The 21,783-nt window shown below is 44.2% G+C and overlaps 1 protein-coding gene across 2 annotated transcripts; it reads left to right on the top strand.

Annotated features, from left to right (window-relative positions):
* Positions 1-5,289: 5,289 nt before the first annotated feature.
* LOC131366861 (protein phosphatase PTC7 homolog) lies at positions 5,290-21,776 on the top strand. 2 transcript variants are annotated; one of them, XR_009206865.1, is made up of 7 exons: positions 5,290-5,709; positions 13,907-14,086; positions 14,746-14,944; positions 18,261-18,384; positions 18,514-18,643; positions 18,820-18,947; positions 18,982-21,776. XR_009206865.1 is itself a non-coding variant. In XM_058411806.1 (6 exons), the coding sequence occupies exons 1-6, from the start codon at positions 5,508-5,510 to the stop codon at positions 18,876-18,878; spliced, it is 894 nt and encodes a 297-aa protein (XP_058267789.1). In that variant the 5' UTR covers positions 5,290-5,507; the 3' UTR covers positions 18,879-21,776. The 2 variants fall into 2 exon arrangements, 1 of the variants encoding a protein (XP_058267789.1); XM_058411806.1 differs by having other exon boundaries at positions 18,820-21,776.
* Positions 21,777-21,783: the final 7 nt, after the last annotated feature.

Below are 21,783 nucleotides of genomic sequence, written 5' to 3'. Positions count from 1 at the left end.
AAAAAGTACTGAAACACTGAACAGTTGGACATGTGCATTCAAAAGTGTAGAGAAGGTCAAATTAAGTTCATAGTGCATCAAGTTTATAGTGCATTTTAGGTGCATCCTGAAATTTCACCCAAAAGCCGAATATCCTTAACTTTTTGTGAGTATTGTATGTGTGTATATATATATATATATATATATATATATACACTATATTGCCAAAAGTATTCGCTCACCCATCCAAATAATCAGAATCAGGTGTTCCAATCACTTCCATGGCCACAGGTGTATAAAATCAAGCACCTAGGCATGCAGACTGTTTTTACAAACATTTGTGAAAGAATGGGTCGCTCTCAGGAGCTCAGTGAATTCCAGCGTGGAACTGTGATAGGATGCCACCTGTGCAACAAATCCAGTCGTGAAATTTCCTCGCTCCTAAATATTCCACAGTCAACTGTCAGCTGTATTATAAGAACGTGGAAGTGTTTGGGAACGACAGCAACTCAGCCACGAAGTGGTAGGCCACGTAAACTGACGGAGTGGGGTCAGCGGATGCTGAGGCGCATAGTGTGAAGAGGTCGCCAACTTTCTGCAGAGTCAATCGCTACAGACCTCCAAACTTCATGTGGCCTTCAGATTAGCTCAAGAACAGTGCGCAGAGAGCTTCATGGAATGGGTTTCCATGGCCGAGCAGCTGCATCCAAGCCATACATCACCAAGTGCAATGCAAAGCGTCGGATGCAGTGGTGTAAAGCACGCCGCCACTGGACTCTAGAGCAGTGGAGACGCGTTCTCTGGAGTGACGAATCGCGCTTCTCCATCTGGCAATCTGATGGACGAGTCTGGGTTTGGCGGTTGCCAGGAGAACGGTACTTGTCTGACTGCATTGTGCCAAGTGTAAAGTTTGGTGGAGGGGGGATTATGGTGTGGGGTTGTTTTTCAGGAGCTGGGCTTGGCCCCTTAGTTCCAGTGAAAGGAACTCTGAATGCTTCAGCATACCAAGACATTTTGGACAATTCCATGCTCCCAACTTTGTGGGAACAGTTTGGAGCTGGCCCCTTCCTCTTCCAACATGACTGTGCACCAGTGCACAAAGCAAGGTCCATAAAGACATGGATGACAGAGTCTGGTGTGGATGAACTTGACTGGCCTGCACAGAGTCCTGACCTCAACCCGATAGAACACCTTTGGGATGAATTAGAGCGGAGACTGAGAGCCAGGCCTTCTCGCCCAACATCAGTGTGTGACCTCACAAATGCGCTTCTGGAAGAATGGTCAAAAATTCCCATAAACACACTCCTAAACCTTGTGGACAGCCTTCCCAGAAGAGTTGAAGCTGTTATAGCTGCAAAGGGTGGACCGACGTCATATTGAACCCTATGGATTAGGAATGGGATGTCACTTAAGTTCATATGTGAGTCAAGGCAGGTGAGCGAATACTTTTGGCAATATAGTGTATATATATATATATATATATATATATATATATATATATATATACAGTGAGGGAAAAAATTATTTGATCCCCTGATGATTTTGTACGTTTGCCCACTGACAAAGAAATGATCTGTCTCTAATTTTAATGGTAGGTGTATTTGAAAAGTGAGAGGCAGAATAACAACAAAAAAATCCAGAAAAATGCATTTCAGAAAAGTTCTACATTGATTTGCATTTTAATGAGTTTAATGAGTTTTATACAGGTAAGGAGCTGAGATTACAGTATATATATATATATATATGAAATCTCTGAAGAGTACAGTCCTCATGTTCAATTGAACATGATTGAACATGAGGACTGTACTCTTCAGAGATTTGTAAAAAGCTTCAAATTTAGCACCAGAAGATGTCCAGAAGATGGCAGCAGAAATATACCGAATAAACTACACAGCTTTCCTCCTTCACCAGCTTTAATCACAGAGCTGAATGTGTTGATGAAATATGTAGAATGGATGTGGAATTAATATCTTCCAATATATATATATATTCTTATTTGTCTGAATCTACATAATTACTATCCAAATATCTGATCCTTTCCCATCATGGGAAAATATTGTCTGAATGCCAGAGCAAAAGCTTAGGATTGTGGGGGCAAGCACTGATCCTAATCACTTGTTATTCCTCATATGTGCTTTAATAATCAAATAATATTTATCTGTACGTTGATTATCAACACATGCTCAGAGAAAAAACACTAAACTTTACTATTCTTAGAAGTAATACCCTCAATTATGTACAATTGATCCCTTTAGTGTGTCTTTAATCTTTACCTAGTAAAGTGTAAGTAGTTTATCACTGAAGAAGACAGAGCGGAGACTGTGAGGAGACTTTGTGAGAAGTTCTTCGAGAAGGTCTGGCTCGCAGTCTTCGCTCTAATTCATCCCAAAGGTTTGTGCACTGGTGTGCAGTCATGTTGGAACAGGAAGCGGTCATCCCCAAACTGTTCCCACAAAGTTGGGAGCATGAAATTGTCCAAAATGTCTTGGTATGAAGCTGAAGCATTAAGAGTTCCTTTCACTGGAACTAAGGAGCCGAGCCCAACCCCTGAAAAACAACACCTGAATTCAATGATTTGGGGTGGTGTCCCAAAACTTTTGGCAATATAGTGTATGTTCAACCAGGGCCGCCAAAGGGTTCGGATCTGTAAATAGATGGACCTAATGTACCTAAAATATTTTTAAATATGAGACCAAAATTGAAGATTCAAGACTGCAAAATTGCTTTGAATATTTCCTCCTAGATCTAGATCCAGTACTGTAAATACTAAATATAAAAGACTAGATAAAATATATAAGATCATTTCTCCACAATGGAGTTGCACGAATTAGACAAGGGCTCTTCTAATCTTTTACAAGGTACACCATGTCCTCATTTCCAGGCAACAGATACATCTTAAAGGCAGAAAAGAACTATTTCTATTGCTATAGAAATGTCATTAAGAACTCAGAAGAACACACAACACGTACACCAAAGAACCTAGAGCTATTGAATTCGCCTATGACTGCGCACACTGACGTGCGTCGGACACCGATCGACACGCCACCTCCTTGAATCAACAACCGTCTCTTTGTTTTGTCCACATTAATAGACAGATTGTTGTCTCTGCACCAGTTTGCAAGCCGCTCCACCTCCTCTCTGTATGCTGCCTTGTTGTTCTGTCAAGGACCCTCTTTAGTGCCGTCAGTGAACTCCATGATGTGAATCATCCTGCACAAAAAATAAGTACACAGCCCTGAGGGATTCTGGTATTCAGAGTTGGTGGTGGGTTTGGATTTGCTGACCCTGATTGTCTGAAAAGTTCAGATGCTACAGGCTCATTTTTCCAGTTTGTCTCTTAAGGCTTACTCAATAAACAGCATCTTTAGCCCATTTGTTCTTATTGTCCAAGTGGTTCAGGCGAAATACTATATGTCTGCTATCACAATTGATGTTTTTCCAAAGAAAAAGGACTGTCTAGAACTTTTTTTGATATATATTGTTGTTTTTCTGTAACCTAAGAACGGACCACGTGACAAAATCATGTGAACTGAAACCCATCTGCAATTTTAAAACAATTCAGAAAAGAGCTGTAATTGTGATACAAATATCATGTCCAATAAACTGCCATGATTTATATCAATTTGCCTAATGTGTGTAGTGCTTGAATAACCGGATTAGGGTTGTAAAATAAAGGGCTGGGAGCAGGTATAACTCTCCAAATCTCAATTCAGAAAACTGATATGTATTCAGTTTTCATAGCTGTATATATCAAACAGGGGCAGTGGTGGCTCAAGTGGTTAAGGCTGTGGGTTGTTACTTGGATGATCCACTGTTGGGCAACTGAGCAAGGCCCTTAACCCTCTCTGCTCCAGGAGCACTGTATCATAGCTGCCCCTGTGCTCTGACCCCAACTTCCTCAGCTGGGATTTGCAAAGAAACGTCTTCCACTGTGCTGTAATGGATGTGTGGTGATAATAAAGACTTCATGCCCTCAGATCAAGTATTTTCACTACTTGTCATAATCCTGGAACATATGACATACAATACAATACGATTTTATTTGTAGGGTGCATTTAACAAAGGATATTTTCACAAAGCAGCTTTACTGAGATATACAATTTCTTGGATAAACATATTTAAACTTTTTCTAACAAGCAAGTCAAAGGTGAGGAAACACTCCCTGAGAAGAAAACTTGAGAGTGTCAAAAGAAAACCTATCCTCATCTGGGTGACACGGGATAGTGTGATTATAAATCGTTTTCCTTTTATGACTGTGTACTATATCGTCAAAAAGTGTGATTGTGTAACAAGGAACTTATGCGCAACTTATGAATATGAGTTTTGACAAAGTTTTTAGCTTTAACAAGAAAAAATTTTAACGTTGCAGCATAGTAAGACATCTTATACAAGTATCTGCTTCCAGCTTTGTTTAGAGAATGCTTACATATGGTGTCCACATATTGTTGACCTTGATAGTGTGTTTGTTTTCTTGGCACTGTCCTTGACTCTACAGTAGTCCTGGTTGGTTTTTTGTTTGTTTGTTGTTGTTGTTTTTTTTGAGAATGAAGGGGTAGATATGTTACATGGGACTTTTTTTTTTATATTTTATTAGACATTTGGAAGACATCATTTGTAAGCGAGTACTCTAAACAAAGTAGTTTATTAGCATAAGATGAGATGTACTGAGAGAAATAAACAACAAACAAGTGGTGAAGATGGATTTTACTTTGAATTTTAAATGTGTTTTGAGACATATTTATAATATTCAACAAAATAGCAATAAAGACAAGGGTCTAGAAATGAAATGGAGGGGAAATAGTTTCTTTTATTCCTTGTTTGGAGATAATATATATATATATATATATAAAGATGAGCACAGCAGAAAAGCAGTGACTGAGCAGTGTCCTATGGCTGCTACCGTGCTCATCGTCTGATTCAGCTGATTCTCAGCTGACTCGCGGAGCCGGCTCATCGACTGATTCAGTTGATTCTCAGCGATCTCGCGGAGTCGGCTCATCGACTGATTCGGGTGATTCTCAGCGATCTCGCGGAGCCGGTTCATCGGTCAGCGTGATTACATACACTTCATAACAACAGTACATAACTGTACTCATTAAAATATTATAGCGTATAATCACCTGCATTAATCCCACCATTCAATTACTATAGGGTAAAAAAACACTCCAACACTATTTCACACCATGATTAGAGGGCTATAAAAGAATCACTGACTCGATTCATTTCATTGAGTGACTCGACGAAACCCGAGTCTTGAAGAGAATCGTTTTTTACCACCACGTGACAGAAAGTCCCGTATGCAATGTGGGGTTTTTTTTCGTTCTCCGAACCCGGCTGTTGTGTGCGCGAGCGTGTGAATGTGAGAGGGGAGTGCGGAAAGAAAGATGTCGGGAAGGACCATGGGGCAACAGCGTGGAGGAACTTTGTCCGTGAAATCGGCCAAGACATAAAGCGGTTCTTTACTCGACCTGACGGGATTTTGTGTTAAAAGGGACATTGTGAGTGGATTGTCTGCGCACTGAGGTGGGATGTTATCGGTACTCTCCTATGGACGGATCGTTGCCAGGGCCGTCCTGGGCGGACTCTCTCAAACCGATGGCCGGGATTATAAGTTGGTCACGGCGAGCTGCGGTTTCGGCAAGGATTTCCGTAAGGGCATCCTCAAGAAGGGCATGTGCTACGGGGACGATGCGTGCTTCATAGCGCGCCACAGGTCCGCCGATGTCTTAGGTAAAAAACACACCGATAGTTGTTGTTGTTGTTGTTACTGTAGACACTTCCCTTTGTATCATCGTCTATGTAGGATCATATTTACGTGAAAAAATGCACGATTTATATATCAAGCATTAAACTACCCCCCGAGTCACTACTTGCCTTAATTTACTGAATGACCTTCAGTGGTTAAAGTACCATAATGCGCACGCGAGGTCATTACAGTGGGGGCAGGAAGGAAGGTATAACATGAAGCCCTCACCTTAAATACCCTCATGGTGTCCTTATAATATTAACAATCATGTTATACATCATAATAATGCCATCTGTGTCTCATTGTGTTCTAATTCTGATGCCAAGGACAGAGCTATTAGGTTATGCGTTTTAAAATGATTATTATAGTTATTGCTAATGATGACCTTTTACCCAAACAAAAAAAACACCAGAGCACGGGCGACTAGCGGTGAAACCCGGAAGTGAAGTTATTTCTATAAAGAAAACGTTTTTGCGACTATTATTGATTTTGATTTGTAGATCATAATATGTTGCGTATTTTTTAATGCGGAGTTAATCGTATTATGATGATGAAATTTAACCCGTCAAATTTAGACGCGTATAAAAACAGTGTATTTTTAAAATATGATGAACCCTCTAAAATGCATGACTTTTCTTAAAGACAATAACGAATTTACTATTTTTTTGAAAATTATTTAGTAATCTTATAATGTACATTTTAAAGTTTAATATAGCAGAGGTCTGTTTTTCCCCTAAAGGTCAGAATGGTTGAGCATGGAGGCCGCCATGTTGGAACAAAATAAATAAGCGATTAAACTAAGTAGTGTTTTTATACCACTACTACTGTATCACTATCATTTTTTTAAAAACTATTAAGTATTATTTCTAATTTATTTGTTGTCAAACTGATCTGAAATCACTTTAAAGACGATAAAGTTATAAGTAGTGAAGTTATGCGCGTGAGTTCGTAGAGAGACGTAGCCATGGAGACACGTGTGTCGGATGCGCATGCGCTTTAGCGTCATATTTTGACACTACGACTGTATTTAAAAAAAGATTTCGCGTCTAATGAAGTATTTTAATTAATTAATTAATTAATTAATTAAAATCTTAATTAAATCTTTGAGCTCGTTTAACATTGTTGCTTTGAAAACAAACGCGGCTCAATGTTTTTCTTCTTCTTCTTTTTTTTAAACGCCTTCCCGGTTTAGTATGTTTATCCCATAACATAAATCATTTTTTGTTTATTATAACGCCAGATGATAAAATAATGTCATGGATTATATTTAAGGTTTCACATTAGTCTCGTCAACACAAAGAAGCTTTTTTCCCCCCTCCCTATACTTCCGGTATAGTGTTCTTTGTTGCGCGAGAGGCTTACCACGTGGTTGTGCGCGAGACAGCTGTTTGACAGCAGCCATGACATGTTGTGCATCTTCACTTTCGTGCACAACAAGGCTAAGTGATAATTAGCCACATGCTGAAGTTCCCTTTTTAACCATTCTTTTAAAGGAAGGATAAGTTTAGCCAAATAAAGGAAATATACATAATTCCTTTATGTATAATTGGCTTTACTGCAAATGAAATTAGTTTCTCAAGACATACAGGACTTTGAAATGGAGCTATAAAGCTATGGTACTTGGACAAGTACAAGAAACTTCCAGCCTCCCGTTCACCGTCACTCAAGCGGATTTGTGGTTCAATAAACCTCCAACAGACTTTTCTAGTTTGGTTTCTGACACTTTATGATTAATTGATATCTATGAAAATAACAAGGACATCACAAAACTTTTTAAAAAAATAAATAACAATCAGCTATGGCAGCTGTTCTTGAAAGAGCTGAATCAGGTGTTTTCCTCAGATAGCAGATAGTTTTGTGTTACTCAACACCGGTGTCAGAGTCTGGTATGAGGCGTGGCCCTCAGTTGGTATTGTCCTTTAGAAGTGATTTGGAAGGTGTTGCTGTATGTGTGATTTAGACGGGGAAGGAGGGTTGAGGCATGCAGGTAAAAGTGTGGAAGATGTGGGGATGGTGTTGGAGCATGCAGAGATGGGTTGGGACGGTGTGGAGGAATGTTGAGAGGAGGTACTGATGATGTTTAAATTGCTTATTTTGTTTGGTGCAGGACTGTGTGGGGATGTGTTTGAAATGTTGCAGGAGGGTGTAGGGATGAGGGATGGACTGTGTGGGGATTGTTTAAATGGTGCTGGAGATGGTGTATGGATAGTGTTTGAGTGTGTGGGGATGAGGTAAGGATAGTGTTGGAGTGTGTGGTCAAAATGTTGGGATGGTGTTTGCACAGTGTTGGAGTGTGTGGGGATGAGGTGGGGATGGTGTTTGGACAGTGTTGGAGTCTGTGTGGATGATGTTGGGACAGTGTTGGAGTGTGTGTGGATGATGTTGGGTCAGTGTTGGAGTCTGTGTGGATGATGTTGGGTCAGTGTTGGAGTCTGTGTGGATGATGTTGGGTCAGTGTTGGAGTCTGTGTGGATGATGTTGGGTCAGTGTTGGAGTCTGTGTGGATGATGTTGGGTCAGTGTTGGGACAGTGTTGGAGTCTGTGTGGATGATGTTGGGACAGTGTTGGAGTCTGTGTGGATGATGTTGGGACAGTGTTGGAGTCTGTGTGGATGATGTTGGGACAGTGTTGGAGTCTGTGTGGATGATGTTGGGACAGTGTTGGAGTCTGTGTGGATGATGTTGGGACAGTGTTGGAGTCTGTGTGGATGATGTTGGGACAGTGTTGGAGTCTGTGTGGATGATGTTGGGACAGTGTTGGAGTCTGTGTGGATGATGTTGGGACAGTGTTGGAGTCTGTGTGGATGATGTTGGGACAGTGTTGGAGTCTGTGTGGATGATGTTGGGACAGTGTTGGAGTCTGTGTGGATGATGTTGGGACAGTGTTGGAGTCTGTGTGGATGATGTTGGGACAGTGTTGGAGTCTGTGTGGATGATGTTGGGACAGTGTTGGAGTCTGTGTGGATGATGTTGGGACAGTGTTGGAGTCTGTGTGGATGATGTTGGGACAGTGTTGGAGTCTGTGTGGATGATGTTGGGACAGTGTTGGAGTCTGTGTGGATGATGTTGGGACAGTGTTGGAGTCTGTGTCCTTTATTCCTAATGTACACCCATAACGTGGGGGATGGGGGGGATTTACGTCAGATGCAGGTGAACTTTAGGAGCACTCCATCTGTAACTAACTGTTTTTGTTCAAATTTGTCAAACCCCATGCGCGGGAACACCGTGTCTCCTCTGGAAGCGTGTCATGTTTGTTTGTACCGATTCTCCCTGGTTACTCCTGAGCTCTGGGCCGGTGTTGTGCCGCCCCTCACTATTTGTTTAATTTGGACGCTGCTTTTCTCCCATGTGTGTGTTTGAGGAAGCAGCGGTCTGACTCCTTGTATGGAGCTCTCTGAGGAATCTTGAGGGTGTCTGAGAGAGAGAGAGAGAGAGAGAGAGAGAAACAGGAAGATGGATGATTTTTCCTAGGATCACTGCTATAAGGTATAAGGCAAGGTATCAGTCAAAAGTATTTGACCTTCCTGGCTCTCCTTTTGCCCTGATGTTGTATCTGATCAGAGACTATAGTTAGCATGGTAGTTATTAAACAGTACACTGTGTGTGTGTGTGTGTGTGTGTGTTGCATCATATGTGCCTGGTCTGCATTATCCACATAACTGCGCTGCAGACTCTGCAGAGATGCTAAATTAGACCCAGGGCTATTTCGAATGCCTCCATAAAGACCAGCTCTTAATCAGTCTCCTCTTACCTTTTAATAGTTTTCATACAGTTCTCCATTCTGATCGGTCAGAAGCCGATTCATTCCGATACCGTGCCGTTGCTATAGTAACGGCGTACACTGGGTCTTGTAAGGCGGATGCTTGACATAACCATGAGGAACGGTTTAAAGGGAAGTCTTCTGCGATGAGTTGTTTTGTTTTGTGTGTTCTGGTTTCTCTGTAACATGGCAAGTCGCATTTTTTTCCTCTTATTCAGCTTCCAGAAAGGGGGAAAATTTAGCCGAATTAGCTTGTTTTGTGGACTTTCCACACCGTTAACTTTTACAACCGAAAACAAACCGAATATGAGGGGCATGTTTATAATCACAGCGTTATTTTTTTTTTCTCCCGAACCGAGGATTTCTTCTTACGTCTTCATTAGTGTGACGTTTATAAACCAGTGTTTGTGCTAGCATGATGTAGTGCGATTTCCTCTATGCTGTTCTTTCCGTCATTTCATTCAGCTAACTCTGTTATGACAGTGTTATTGCAGAAAGAGAGAGAGAGAGTGTGTGTGTGTGTGTGTGTGTGCGCACGCAGTGTCAGAGCCAGACGTTTTGCCATAACTCATTTAACGCTCTGTTATAAAACTCTGGATGTTCTTACGTTCACGTTAGCCGTCTTTCCGGGAAAGGTTTAATTTATCGTCTGAAATGCGAGCCTTGATGTCGATCAGAAATTGGACCAATGTGTGTTACTGAAGCTTTGTCTCCACTCACACACACACTCACTCACTCTCTCACACAGACACACACACACACACACACACTCACTCCCTTACTCACTCACTCACTCACTCACACACACTCACTCCCTTACTCACTCCCTCACTCACACACTCATTCACTCACACACTCACGCACTCACTCCCTTACTCACTCACGCACTCACTCCCTTACTCACTCACGCACTCACTCCCTTACTCACTCACGCACTCACTCCCTTACTCACTCACGCACTCACTCCCTTACTCACTCCCTTACTCACTCCCTTACTCACTCCCTTACTCACTCACGCACTCACTCACGCACTCACTCCCTCACTCACTCACTCCCTTACTCACTCACTCACTCACTCACTCCCTTACTCACTCACTCACTCACTCCCTTACTCACTCACTCACTCACTCACTCCCTTACTCACTCACTCACTCACTCACTCACTCACTCACTCACTCCCTTACTCACTCACTCACTCACTCCCTTACTCACTCACTCACTCACTCACTCACTCACTCACGCACTCACTCACTCACTCACTCACTCCCTTACTCACTCACTCACTCACTCACTCCCTTACTCACTCACGCACTCACTCCCTTACTCACTCACGCACTCACTCCCTTACTCACTCACGCACTCACTCACTCACTCACTCCCTTACTCACTCCCTTACTCACTCACGCACTCACGCACTCACTCACTCACGCACTCACTCACTCACGCACTCACTCCCTTACTCACTCCCGCACTCACTCACTCACTCCCTTACTCACTCCCTTACTCACTCACTCACTCCCTTACTCACTCACTCACTCACTCACTCCCTTACTCACTCCCTTACTCACTCACTCACTCCCTTACTCACGCACTCACTCACTCACGCACTCACGCACTAACTCACGCACTCACTCACTCACGCACTAACTCACTCACTCACGCACTCACTCACGCACTAACTCACTCACTCACGCACTCACTCCCTTACTCACTCACGCACTCACTCCCTTACTCACTCACGCACTCACTCCCTTACTCACTCACGCACTCACTCACTCACTCACTCCCTTACTCACTCACTCCCTCACTCCCTCACGCACTCACTCCCTTACTCACTCACGCACTCACTCACTCACTCACTCCCTTACTCACGCACTCACTCCCTTACTCACTCACGCACTCACTCACTCACTCACTCCCTTACTCACTCACTCACTCACTCACTCCCTTACTCACTCACTCACTCACTCACTCCCTTACTCACTCCCTCCCTCACTCACTCACTCCCTCACTCACTCCCTCCCTCCCTCCCTCCCTCCCTCACTCACTCCCTCACTCACTCCCTCACTCACTCCCTCACTCACTCACTCCCTCACTCACTCCCTCACTCCCTCACTCCCTCACTCCCTTACTCACGCACTCACTCACTCACGCACTAACTCACTCACGCACTCACTCCCTTACTCACTCACGCACTCACTCCCTTACTCACTCACGCACTCACTCCCTTACTCACTCCCTTACTCACTCACGCACTCACTCCCTTACTCACTCCCTTACTCACTCCCTTACTCACTCCCTTACTCACTCCCTTACTCACTCACGCACTCCCTTACTCACTCCCTTACTCACTCCCTTACTCACTCCCTTACTCACTCACGCACTCACTCACGCACTCACTCACGCACTCACTCACTCCCTTACTCACTCACTCACTCACTCCCTTACTCACTCCCTCCCTCACTCCCTCCCTCACTCACTCACTCCCTCACTCACTCCCTCACTCACTCACTCCCTCACTCACTCCCTCCCTCCCTCCCTCCCTCCCTCCCTCCCTCACTCACTCCCTCACTCACTCCCTCACTCACTCCCTCACTCACTCACTCCCTCACTCACTCACTCCCTCACTCACTCCCTCACTCCCTCACTCCCTTACTCACGCACTAACTCACTCACGCACTCACTCCCTTACTCACTCACGCACTCACTCCCTTACTCACTCACGCACTCACTCCCTTACTCACTCCCTTACTCACTCACGCACTCACTCCCTTACTCACTCCCTTACTCACTCCCTTACTCACTCCCTTACTCACTCCCTTACTCACTCCCTTACTCACTCACGCACTCACTCACGCACTCACTCACGCACTCCCTTACTCACTCCCTTACTCACTCCCTTACTCACTCCCTTACTCACGCACTCACTCACGCACTCACTCCCTCACTCACTCACGCACTCACTCCCTTACTCACTCACGCACTCACTCACTCACTCCCTTACTCACTCACGCACTCACTCCCTTACTCACGCACTCACTCACTCACTCCCTTACTCACGCACTCACTCCCTTACTCACTCACGCACTCACTCACGCACTCACTCACGCACTCACTCCCTCACTCACTCACGCACTCACTCCCTCACTCACTCACGCACTCACTCCCTTACTCACTCACGCACTCACTCACTCCCTTACTCACTCACGCACTCACTCACTCACTCCCTCACTCACTCACGCACTCACTCCCTTACTCACTCACGCACTCACTCACTCACTCCCTTACTCACGCACTCACTCCCTTACTCACTCACGCACTCACTCACTCACTCACTCACTCCCTTACTCACTCACTCACTCACTCACTCCCTTACTCACTCCCTCCCTCACTCACTCCCTCACTCTCTCCCTCACTCTCTCACTCACTCCCTCACTCACTCCCTCACTCACTCCCTCACTCACTCCCTCACTCCCTCACTCACTCCCTCACTCACTCACTCACTCACTCACTCACTCCCTCACTCACTCACTCCCTCACTCACTCCCTCACTCACTCCCTCACTCACTCCCTCACTCACTCCCTCACTCACTCCCTCACTCACTCCCTCACTCACTCACTCACTCACTCACTCCCTTACTCACTCACTCACTCACTCCCAGACAAAATAAAATGTAGATTAGCATCATAAAGCTGTCATAAGGCCTGTGTGTGTGTGTGTGTGTGTGTGTGCGCGAGAGAGAGTGTTACTGAGTGTGTTACTGAAATTCACATCAAGGAATAGCCGCGTCTGTCTTCATGCCTCTTGAAAGTTGGCCTATTTCTCATTCAGCTCATCTTCACACTTGTGAAGTGCTGAACACTACAGAGGAAGTAAACACATCCTGCTGATGTTATGGGGGTGATTTGTGGTCACTTCGTCGGCTTGTGTTGAAGTGTGTGCTGATGTGTACTTACTGTTACTGAGCCTTAATGAGCCTTAGTTCTGCAGTGATTGATTGTTTGTGGCTTGTGAGAGAGCAGCTTACGGTTAAAAAAAAAAGGCTTGATCATCTTGATTCTATTATTCTTTACTGATTTTTATGGCCAGCAGTTTCACCAAGGAATATGCATGCTGCTAAGATAACACCGCTAACTAACATAACAGTGCTTCACTTAAGAGGGGCAGTTGGACAAACAAAAGCTTCTAATAACATGATTTACCCCGGCTCTTCTACATTAATCCAACATGCAGGCAGAATTTATGAGCTGCTTCTGTTTCACTCCCGCATTGAACTGGCGTCAGATACAGGGTGTAGGGTCCCGCCTATCGCTCAGCGTTCCCGGGAGGCTTAAAGAGTCGTAAAGTGCTTACTGAAGATGAGTGAATGAACGAACGAATAGTGTGTCTCACTCTTTCTCTCTTTCTCTCTCTCTCTGTAGGAGTGGCAGATGGGGTGGGTGGGTGGCGTGATTATGGCGTCGACCCGTCTCAGTTCTCGGAGACTCTTATGAGGACGTGCGAGCGGTTGGTGAAGGAGGGACGCTTCACTCCAAGCAGTCCCGTGGGGATCCTCACCTCAGGCTACTATGAGCTCCTACAGAACAAAGTACCTCTGCTGGGTAAGAACACACACACACACACAGCTAGATGACAGATTAAAGGGATAAACAACCATTCAGTGAGCACATTCTGGGGCCTGTATATGGGGGCGGAGTCATCCCGGAGTAGACCACGCCCATCAGAAATGTTTCATCCTGTCGTATAAATGCAATCGGTCAGCAAATGGACAGCAGAGTGAATCATTTGCTTTTATCTGGTGAAAGCCACCTGCAGAGCACTGTGGGTAAAATATTCCAGCTTGACTAGATAAAGCAGGTGTCTTTCCCACATTAGGGAAGTGTTTCAAAACAGCGATTGTTTGTGCATTTGGGACATAGCCGTGATCTCAAGCAGGCCCTTTTTTTTAGTGGACAATCAGGATCTTTTTTCCTGCTAGATATCTTACAGTAACACACACAGCTCACAGCTGTGGAATCTTTTTTGTGTTTGTTTAGTGAGATGCGGTACATCGTGACTCAGACACACATGCACACAGATTACTTTACAAAAGAATTTTTTCAGGATGTCTGAGGAGTGAGTCAGAAATGGTTCGTGACCTTGGGGGGGGTGTGTGTGTGAGAGAGTATGTGTGTGTGTGTGTGTGTGTGTGTGAGAGAGTGTGTTATCCTGTGAAGATGGACATTTGTTGTACGTGAATTTTCCTCTCTCCCCCTTGCAGGCAGCAGTACAGCGTGTATAGTGGTGCTGGACAGAAGGAGTCATCAAATCCACACGTGTAATCTGGGGGATTCGGGGTTCCTGGTGGTCCGGGGCGGTGAGGTGGTCCATCGTTCCGACGAGCAGCAGCACTACTTCAACACGCCCTTTCAGCTGTCAATCGCCCCACCAGGGGCCGAGGGGTCCGTGCTGAGTGACAGGTGGGTGGAGCCTGAGACTGACATGTCTACACTAACCTTATCAGTGTATGTCATATCAATAGAGGATCTGTGTTCCTGGTCTTTGATTGGTACGAATAAAGCACAGTGAAGCATCCATCAGGGACGAGTTTGCTTTTTTAACAGACCCGGTCAGTCGGTATTGTACTGTTATGACCAGAATTATGAGTACTTTGTTATAATCTGTGTTAGCTAGGGAATGGGTTCTATTAGCATGTATTGGCCAGGAAGTGTCTTGCCAGCTAGTGTGTTAGCCCAGGGGTGGGTGCAAGAAATAAGCTGATAAGGCCACCTGGGCATCATTGAGAGGATGAGATAGGTGTTAAGGGAGTCAGAGGAGCTGCATAGTGGGTTAGGGTACTTGTAAGGTATTGAGGGAGCTAGTAAAGGGAGTCTGGTTATCCTAGGGGAGTTGGTAAGGGAGTAATGGGGTCACTGAGGGAGTGGGGAAATTAGTAAGTGGCATTTGTGAAGAGGCCAAAGGTTTTTCAAGCTAGTGAGGGAGGAAAACCAGGATATCACTGAGGGAGTAATGGAAGTTGGTAAAGGAGTCTGGGCATCATTAGGTAAATAATAGAAGCTCGTAAGTAGGTCTGGGCATTGTCATGGGAGTAATGGAAGCTGGTGAGGGGGTCTGGGCATTGTCATGGGAGTAATGGAAGCTGGTAAGAGGGCCAAAGGTTTGTTGAGTGAATGAGGCAAATAGTCAAGGGGCCATAACAACAGTGAAGAAGTACTGGAAAGGCGTAGTATTATTGTGGGACTGAGAGAGTTGTTCCATGTTGTGATTCAGTTCTGATGAGTTTCATTTTTGTTTCATGATGAGTCGGCCATTTACAGACTAAATCAAAACAGTAAAGGGCAAGAGAGCTAGTGAACTAGTAAGAGATTGACTTAAGGGCTTGTGTTAAAATTTTTCATGAAGGCCAAAGTCAGGCCATGTGACTGTCCTTTCAACCTCACTGTCCTGCCAGCAACCTAAAGCCAGGACTGAACTAGCCAATCAGACATCAGATAGCAGACAGACACTCAGTTTGAGCAATCACCATTCTGGGTTTTTCTTTCCCACTTGGTCTTGGCAGGGGCAAGACTATTTTAAGCTCCTCATGTGACGCTAAAATTAAACAGGACATTTTAATCTTTTATGTAGCGGAATGGTTTCTGACCTGACACCGAGACATTTCTACCGTTACTCTGCCTCATTTTTAGGACTTTTCCAAGAACCCGGCATTTCATGGAACCGAAGGAACACCTGCTTGTTTATGGGCTTTATTTACATGATGCAAATGTCTACGTTTACAGATAATCGTACATCACTGCCTCGTTAAATCGTGAGTTCAGGTCTGAATATGTGATTTGTAGATCCAGTGATGTAGAGGCTTCGACTCACCTGTGAAGGACCTGAAGTGACCGAAATGAATAAATCTAATGGTCAGCTGATTGCAAGTGAACACGATGTGAGCACATTTGACAGCTGTGAAACGGTGGGGAAAATCCCTGCTTGGTAACGGAAGTTCATTTTGGAGTATTACAACCACTTTTGGGCTGTTTTTATTTATATATTTGTTTATTTATTCTTTCCCCTAATCGCTGGCTTGAACTCGCTTGACTCTGAATCTGCTGTAGAGCATGTGCTGATAAGCATGTTTTCCCACATTAAACCGAGCCAAGCAACGAAAGTATAGGATAAATGTCCGTAGCGTAATGCTTTGTGTTTTTATTAACAAATTAGCGGGCTAAAAACTAAAATTAGCAGTCGTTATATAGAGTAACATTAGGCAGCTGCCTTACGTCATGGCTTAATGCACTTCAATGGAGAATAATAAATCTAAACCTTTTGCTACTTCCTCTGTTTCGATTTTATCAGCGTCTCTCTCGTCAAAATCTGCCCGATCTTTTATCCTGCTCTGACTAATTCCACTAATGGCTTTTACTTGAGTCTGTTATTGATTGAGTCTGCTCATGATACGGATTTCCACTGATTCTAGCATATATTTTTCATCTGGGTATTGGAGTCACAGAGCATTGCTGCACGTAAATGCACGAAAATACCAATCAGGCATAACATTATGACCACTGAGAGGTGAAGTGAATAAGACTGATGATCTCCTCATCATGGCACCTGTTAGTGGGTGGGATATATTAGGCAGCAAGTGAACATTTTGTCCTCAAAGTTGATGCGTTAGAAGCAGGAAAAATTGACAACTACCAAAAGTGGCAATAATGGGCACATGAGCATCAGAACTGGACCACGAAGAAGGTGGCCTGGTCTGATGAATCTGGCCTGGTATTCCCTGATGGCCACGGCCTCTTTCAGCATGATAATGCACTGTGCCACAAAGCTAAATGGTTCAGGTGTCTCCAAATTCCCCAGATCTCAGTCCAATTGAGCATCTGTGGGATGTGCTGGACAAACAAGTCCGATCCATGGAGGCCCCACCTCACAACTTACATGACTTAAAGGTTCTACTGCTAACATCTTGGTGCCAGATCCCACAGCACACCTTCAGGGATCTCCATGCCTTGACAGGACAGGGATGTTTTGGCAGCAAAAGGGGGACCATCACAATATTAGGCAGGTGGTCATAATGTTATGGCTGATCTGTGTATATAAAGGAAATGGGTTGTAGATGCAGCGCTTCCTTAGAGTAATACAGCATATGATTTATGACAGCAGTATTTAATTCAAGCGAGTTTAACACGGTCATAGCTGGCTAAATCTCATTACAGCATCAGTGACTAAAGGTCTACAGACTCATATGTGACTTTAACAGCGTTAACACACATTTGTAAACATATTCCTCAGTGCTTTTCGCAGACTTATACAATATTTTTTAATTAAATCATCAAAACGACGAACGCTATGAGAGAGAGTGACTCTTTCCCCTAGATATGAGTGCAGGAGTATGACATTGCATTTTTATTGATGCTTCAAAATATACGTTGTGTAACTGGTGTAGTATTCGTGCTGCCCGGGGATTACTCAAGCTATTGTGCTACTTTTCCGTTTTTGATCCATTCCGTCCTTCAGAAGAGTACCTCCGTTCCTCCTCCTCCGCCCCCTTCCCCCTCGTAAAGTGTTTCCACCAGCGCTGGCGGCTCAGATGGAAACTGGGCATTAGGTTCTGATTCTGTTTCCTGGAAGTCAGACTAACACTATGAGCTCAAGGCAAGGGTCACGTCAGGTCAGGACACGGCAGCTTACCTCGGGTCTCGTGTTACTCTTGTCACTGTGCCGTCGTGAACTTGTGCTCTCTCTCTCTCTCTCTCTCTCTCTCTGTCTGTCTCTGTGTTTCAGCCCTGAAATGGCAGACAGGTCTTCGTTCGACGTCCAGCTTGGTGACATCATCCTCACCGCCACGGATGGGCTTTTCGACAACATGCCGGACTACATGATCCTGCAGGAGCTCAAGAAGCTCAAGGTAAGTTTGACCTCACACGCACACGCGCACACACAGAGGCAAACAAAAGCTGTCTATCAGCCGTGTGTTGAATATACTGCTGGTCGCCTTCTCTCAGAATACACCATGACTTTCTGTTTTGAACGACAGAACACAAATTACGACAGCATCCAGCAGACGGCACGCAGTATAGCAGAGCAGGCCCACGAGCTCGCCTACGACCCAAACTACATGTCCCCCTTCGCCCAGTTCGCCTGCGATAACGGCCTCAACGTCAGAGGTAAGAACCTGCTCTTTTGTACCCAGTCTCAGCCTAAATCTATATATCTAGCTGATCAGCCAAGATTTGTTTTGGGGGGATAAAAATAGCTAATGTAATTAAAAATGATGACTTCCTGTATCTAAACTACACAAATCGGATCTGAATTTATTTTTATCCCTTTCTCTCGTCTTCAGGAGGAAAACCCGATGACATCACGGTGCTGCTCTCCATCGTGGCCGAATACACAGACTGATTGGCGGAGCTTGTCGTCTGTCTTTCTCTCTCTCTCTCTCTCTCTCTCTTTCACTCTCTCTCTCTCTCTCTCTCTCTCTCTCTTTCACTCTCTCTCTCTCTCTTTCTCTCTCTCTAGTCCTCGTGTCTTCCACCTCGTCTGCCGCTCGTCTGGAACCGTCTCTCGCCCCATCCTTCTTTTCTGTCCTTGTCCTGAGTAGCTCACGGGAAGAAGAGGAGAGCATGGACTTGCCGCTTTTGGTGGACAATGATTCTATAGGAGGCTGACACACCAGAGGATCATGGGAGGATGAGTCACCTGCTCGTCCCACGCCTCTGTCGCACGTGATCAAGTTGTAGGTTGCGGAATGGGAGAGCGAGCTGTGTGTTATCCAAGGTGCTTCTAAAACGAGAGCGATCTCTCAGCGCTGGACACTGTAGGGGAGATTTTTATTTTTAGCCCCTTTTATAGCTGGGAGAATGTAAAGTGTGTATGTAAGAGTCGGTTAAGATTGTCTGCTGTTTGAGATTATGCTTCTGTAATGTGTGTGTGTGTGTGTGTGTGGTATAATTGGCGGGTTAAACGTGTGTGTTTCATGTCACTCGGTTCAGCAAGCGCAGCTCAGGATTATGGTCACATGGCTCCACCCCATTTTAAAAAAAGACTAAGCAGAAAATGCCTGCTTCTCTATGGTGATATGAAAATGTGGGCGTGGCCAGCGGAGCACAGAAGAAGCAGGACAAAGATGCAAAACTGGTTGCTTGGTCATTTGTGTGCTTTTTCTTTTTTCTTAGAAAGACTGTAAGCTGATACCGTAAAGTGCGTGTGTGTACTAGGGAGAATTCACAAGACACACAAGGGTTAAGTGTGGCATTAACGACTTACTGAACTGCATTGTGGGTAAGTGGTGGGTTTGTAATGTGCTTATAAATTAAAGCAGCGGTTCGGGACTGTGCACAGATGCAAATTTCCCATAATAATCCCAGCCATACTAGCTTAAAAACATTGATTTTTCTAGTCCATCTCCTGGTCTCGTGTGGCTCGAGTACAGTGCAATGATCTTCCTGATGAGTTCTGGTGATGTTTAAAAATTGAAGATACGGCCATTTCATATTTCGATGGATTCGATGCATCCGTCTTTCATCTCTTTTTCTCTCTCTCTTTAATTCTCTGGCCTTTCAGGAGGCAAAAATCTGCTGCGATTTGTTAAGAAAAGCAATCCAATCCAGAGAGACAGGAGTCTTAGTAGTTAAAAGTGAACTCATATTGAACTTGCAGACTTATCGCTTTATGCTTTACCTTGGAAATGAGAAGTCGGATCTCATTATTACGTGATCTTTATCCTCCATGTTCAAACTGAGATCTTTGAGTAGGAATTCCGATTTGGTTGAAGGTTTTCCTGGTTGAAGGTTTTCTGAAGCGATCATGAGATTCAGTCCAAAGCAGCAGTTTCCAACAGAAGTTCTGTGAACTCTAGAGGTCCATGAAGGTCCTACGACTGTGTCTGAAAATTTAAAACCACGTTTATAGATATTCTTAATCTTGTTCTTTCTAAAGCAAACTTTTACTCAAAAACTTTCCTCAAACTCTACTGTAGGTTTCTGTATATAGTTATTTCTTCCTGTATGCCTGCCTGCAGTATTTCCTAATAAACCTACATGGCTCACCTTCATCAGATAAAATGTAAAAAAACAAAACAAAACGAGTAACCCTGACCAGGATAAAGATGAATGAGTGAACACGGCCCTGTACGAGCTAAACGTCACGTCCAACACGCTCGTGTGTTCCTGAACTTTGACCACCCGTTCCCAGGACTTTTTTTTTTTTTGGGTAGCGTCCCAGGATCTCCCAGTCCTGATGCACACCTCAGTAACACCCACGGTATTCCAGTCAATTTGTCCTCATGATCTGTTCAGAAAACAGTACGTGTCCTCTCTATAGCTGTGTGAAATATCCTTGAATAGTGTCAAACCAGATTCGTACCATGTTTATTCCCCTTTCTTGTTTCTTGTGTTATATACTTTAACTCTCATAGGTTGTGTTGATGGGCAGCAGTGCTGCCTAACAACAAGAAGGTCCTGGGTTCGAATTCCAGGTTCGAACAGGCAGGGGGCCTTTCTGTGTGGAGTTTGCATGTATACTGGTTCCTCCCACAGTCCAAAAAACATGTACATTAGGTTGATTGGTCAATCTAAATTGCCCATGGGTGTGAGTGTGTGTGTGTGTGGTTGTCTGTCTATATGTGTGGCCCTGTGATGGACTGGTGACCTGTCCAAGGTGTACATTTTTGCCCAATGTGTGCTGAGATCCCTGCGACCCTAATTAGGATTAAAGTGGGTATAGAAAATGGATGGATAGGTTGTGTTGATGTCCCAAAAATCAGCATGATAAAAGAAATACAATAATCAGATTTTTCCTTGCCCGTCACTCCAGCCACACTGGACCACAGACATGGACTCTTTCATCCATGTTCTCTAATATCAAGTGCTGTCGAAATTGTGTTGCAAGCCGACGTCTATAGCGTAGAAGGTGTGTTTTTAGAGGAGCTGCACACGCACAAACGCCTGTGTGGAAGTCTGTTCATGAAATCACTAGGTCAGGTATGTAAAGAAAAAAGAAAAAAAAACAAAAAGTTTTATTTTTATAAGCTCTTCGTTTTTAGCAGAGCTGAGAAGCGACTGATAGTCCAGCTGTTAGAGGTGTGTGTGTGTGTCTGTGTGTGTGTAGCTTTGTATAAAATTGTTTTTTCTTTTTCTATTTTATTTTTAGTTACCTGCTGCTTTTACTTTGTAAAATGATGTGTGCGCATGTGAGATCATGTATTTAATATGTCCGTGTAACAAGTGCCGGGGAGCCGATGTCCTTCATGTCCTTAATGTTCAACAGCAGAGGACGAAAGGCGCAAAAAAAGAAAAGAAAGTAAATA

Source organism: Hemibagrus wyckioides, linkage group LG16, assembly GCF_019097595.1.
Source record: "Hemibagrus wyckioides isolate EC202008001 linkage group LG16, SWU_Hwy_1.0, whole genome shotgun sequence".
Taxonomy (NCBI): domain Eukaryota; kingdom Metazoa; phylum Chordata; class Actinopteri; order Siluriformes; family Bagridae; genus Hemibagrus; species Hemibagrus wyckioides.
Note: the sequence above shows the minus strand (reverse complement) of the source record. Positions and strands in the feature narration are given on the sequence as shown.

What these genes read in the sequence shown, in the direction of transcription:
- LOC131366861 (XM_058411806.1), top strand. Translation starts at nt 5,508, where the DNA reads ATGTTATCGGTACTCTCCTATGGACGGATCGTTGCCAGGGCCGTCCTG. An exon ending in CAGGTCCGCCGATGTCTTAG is followed by an intron (nt 5,710 to 13,906) that starts GTAAAAAACACA and finishes CTCTCTCTGTAG; the next exon opens with GAGTGGCAGATGGGGTGGGT. An exon ending in GGGTCCGTGCTGAGTGACAG is followed by an intron (nt 14,945 to 18,260) that starts GTGGGTGGAGCC and finishes TCTGTGTTTCAG; the next exon opens with CCCTGAAATGGCAGACAGGT.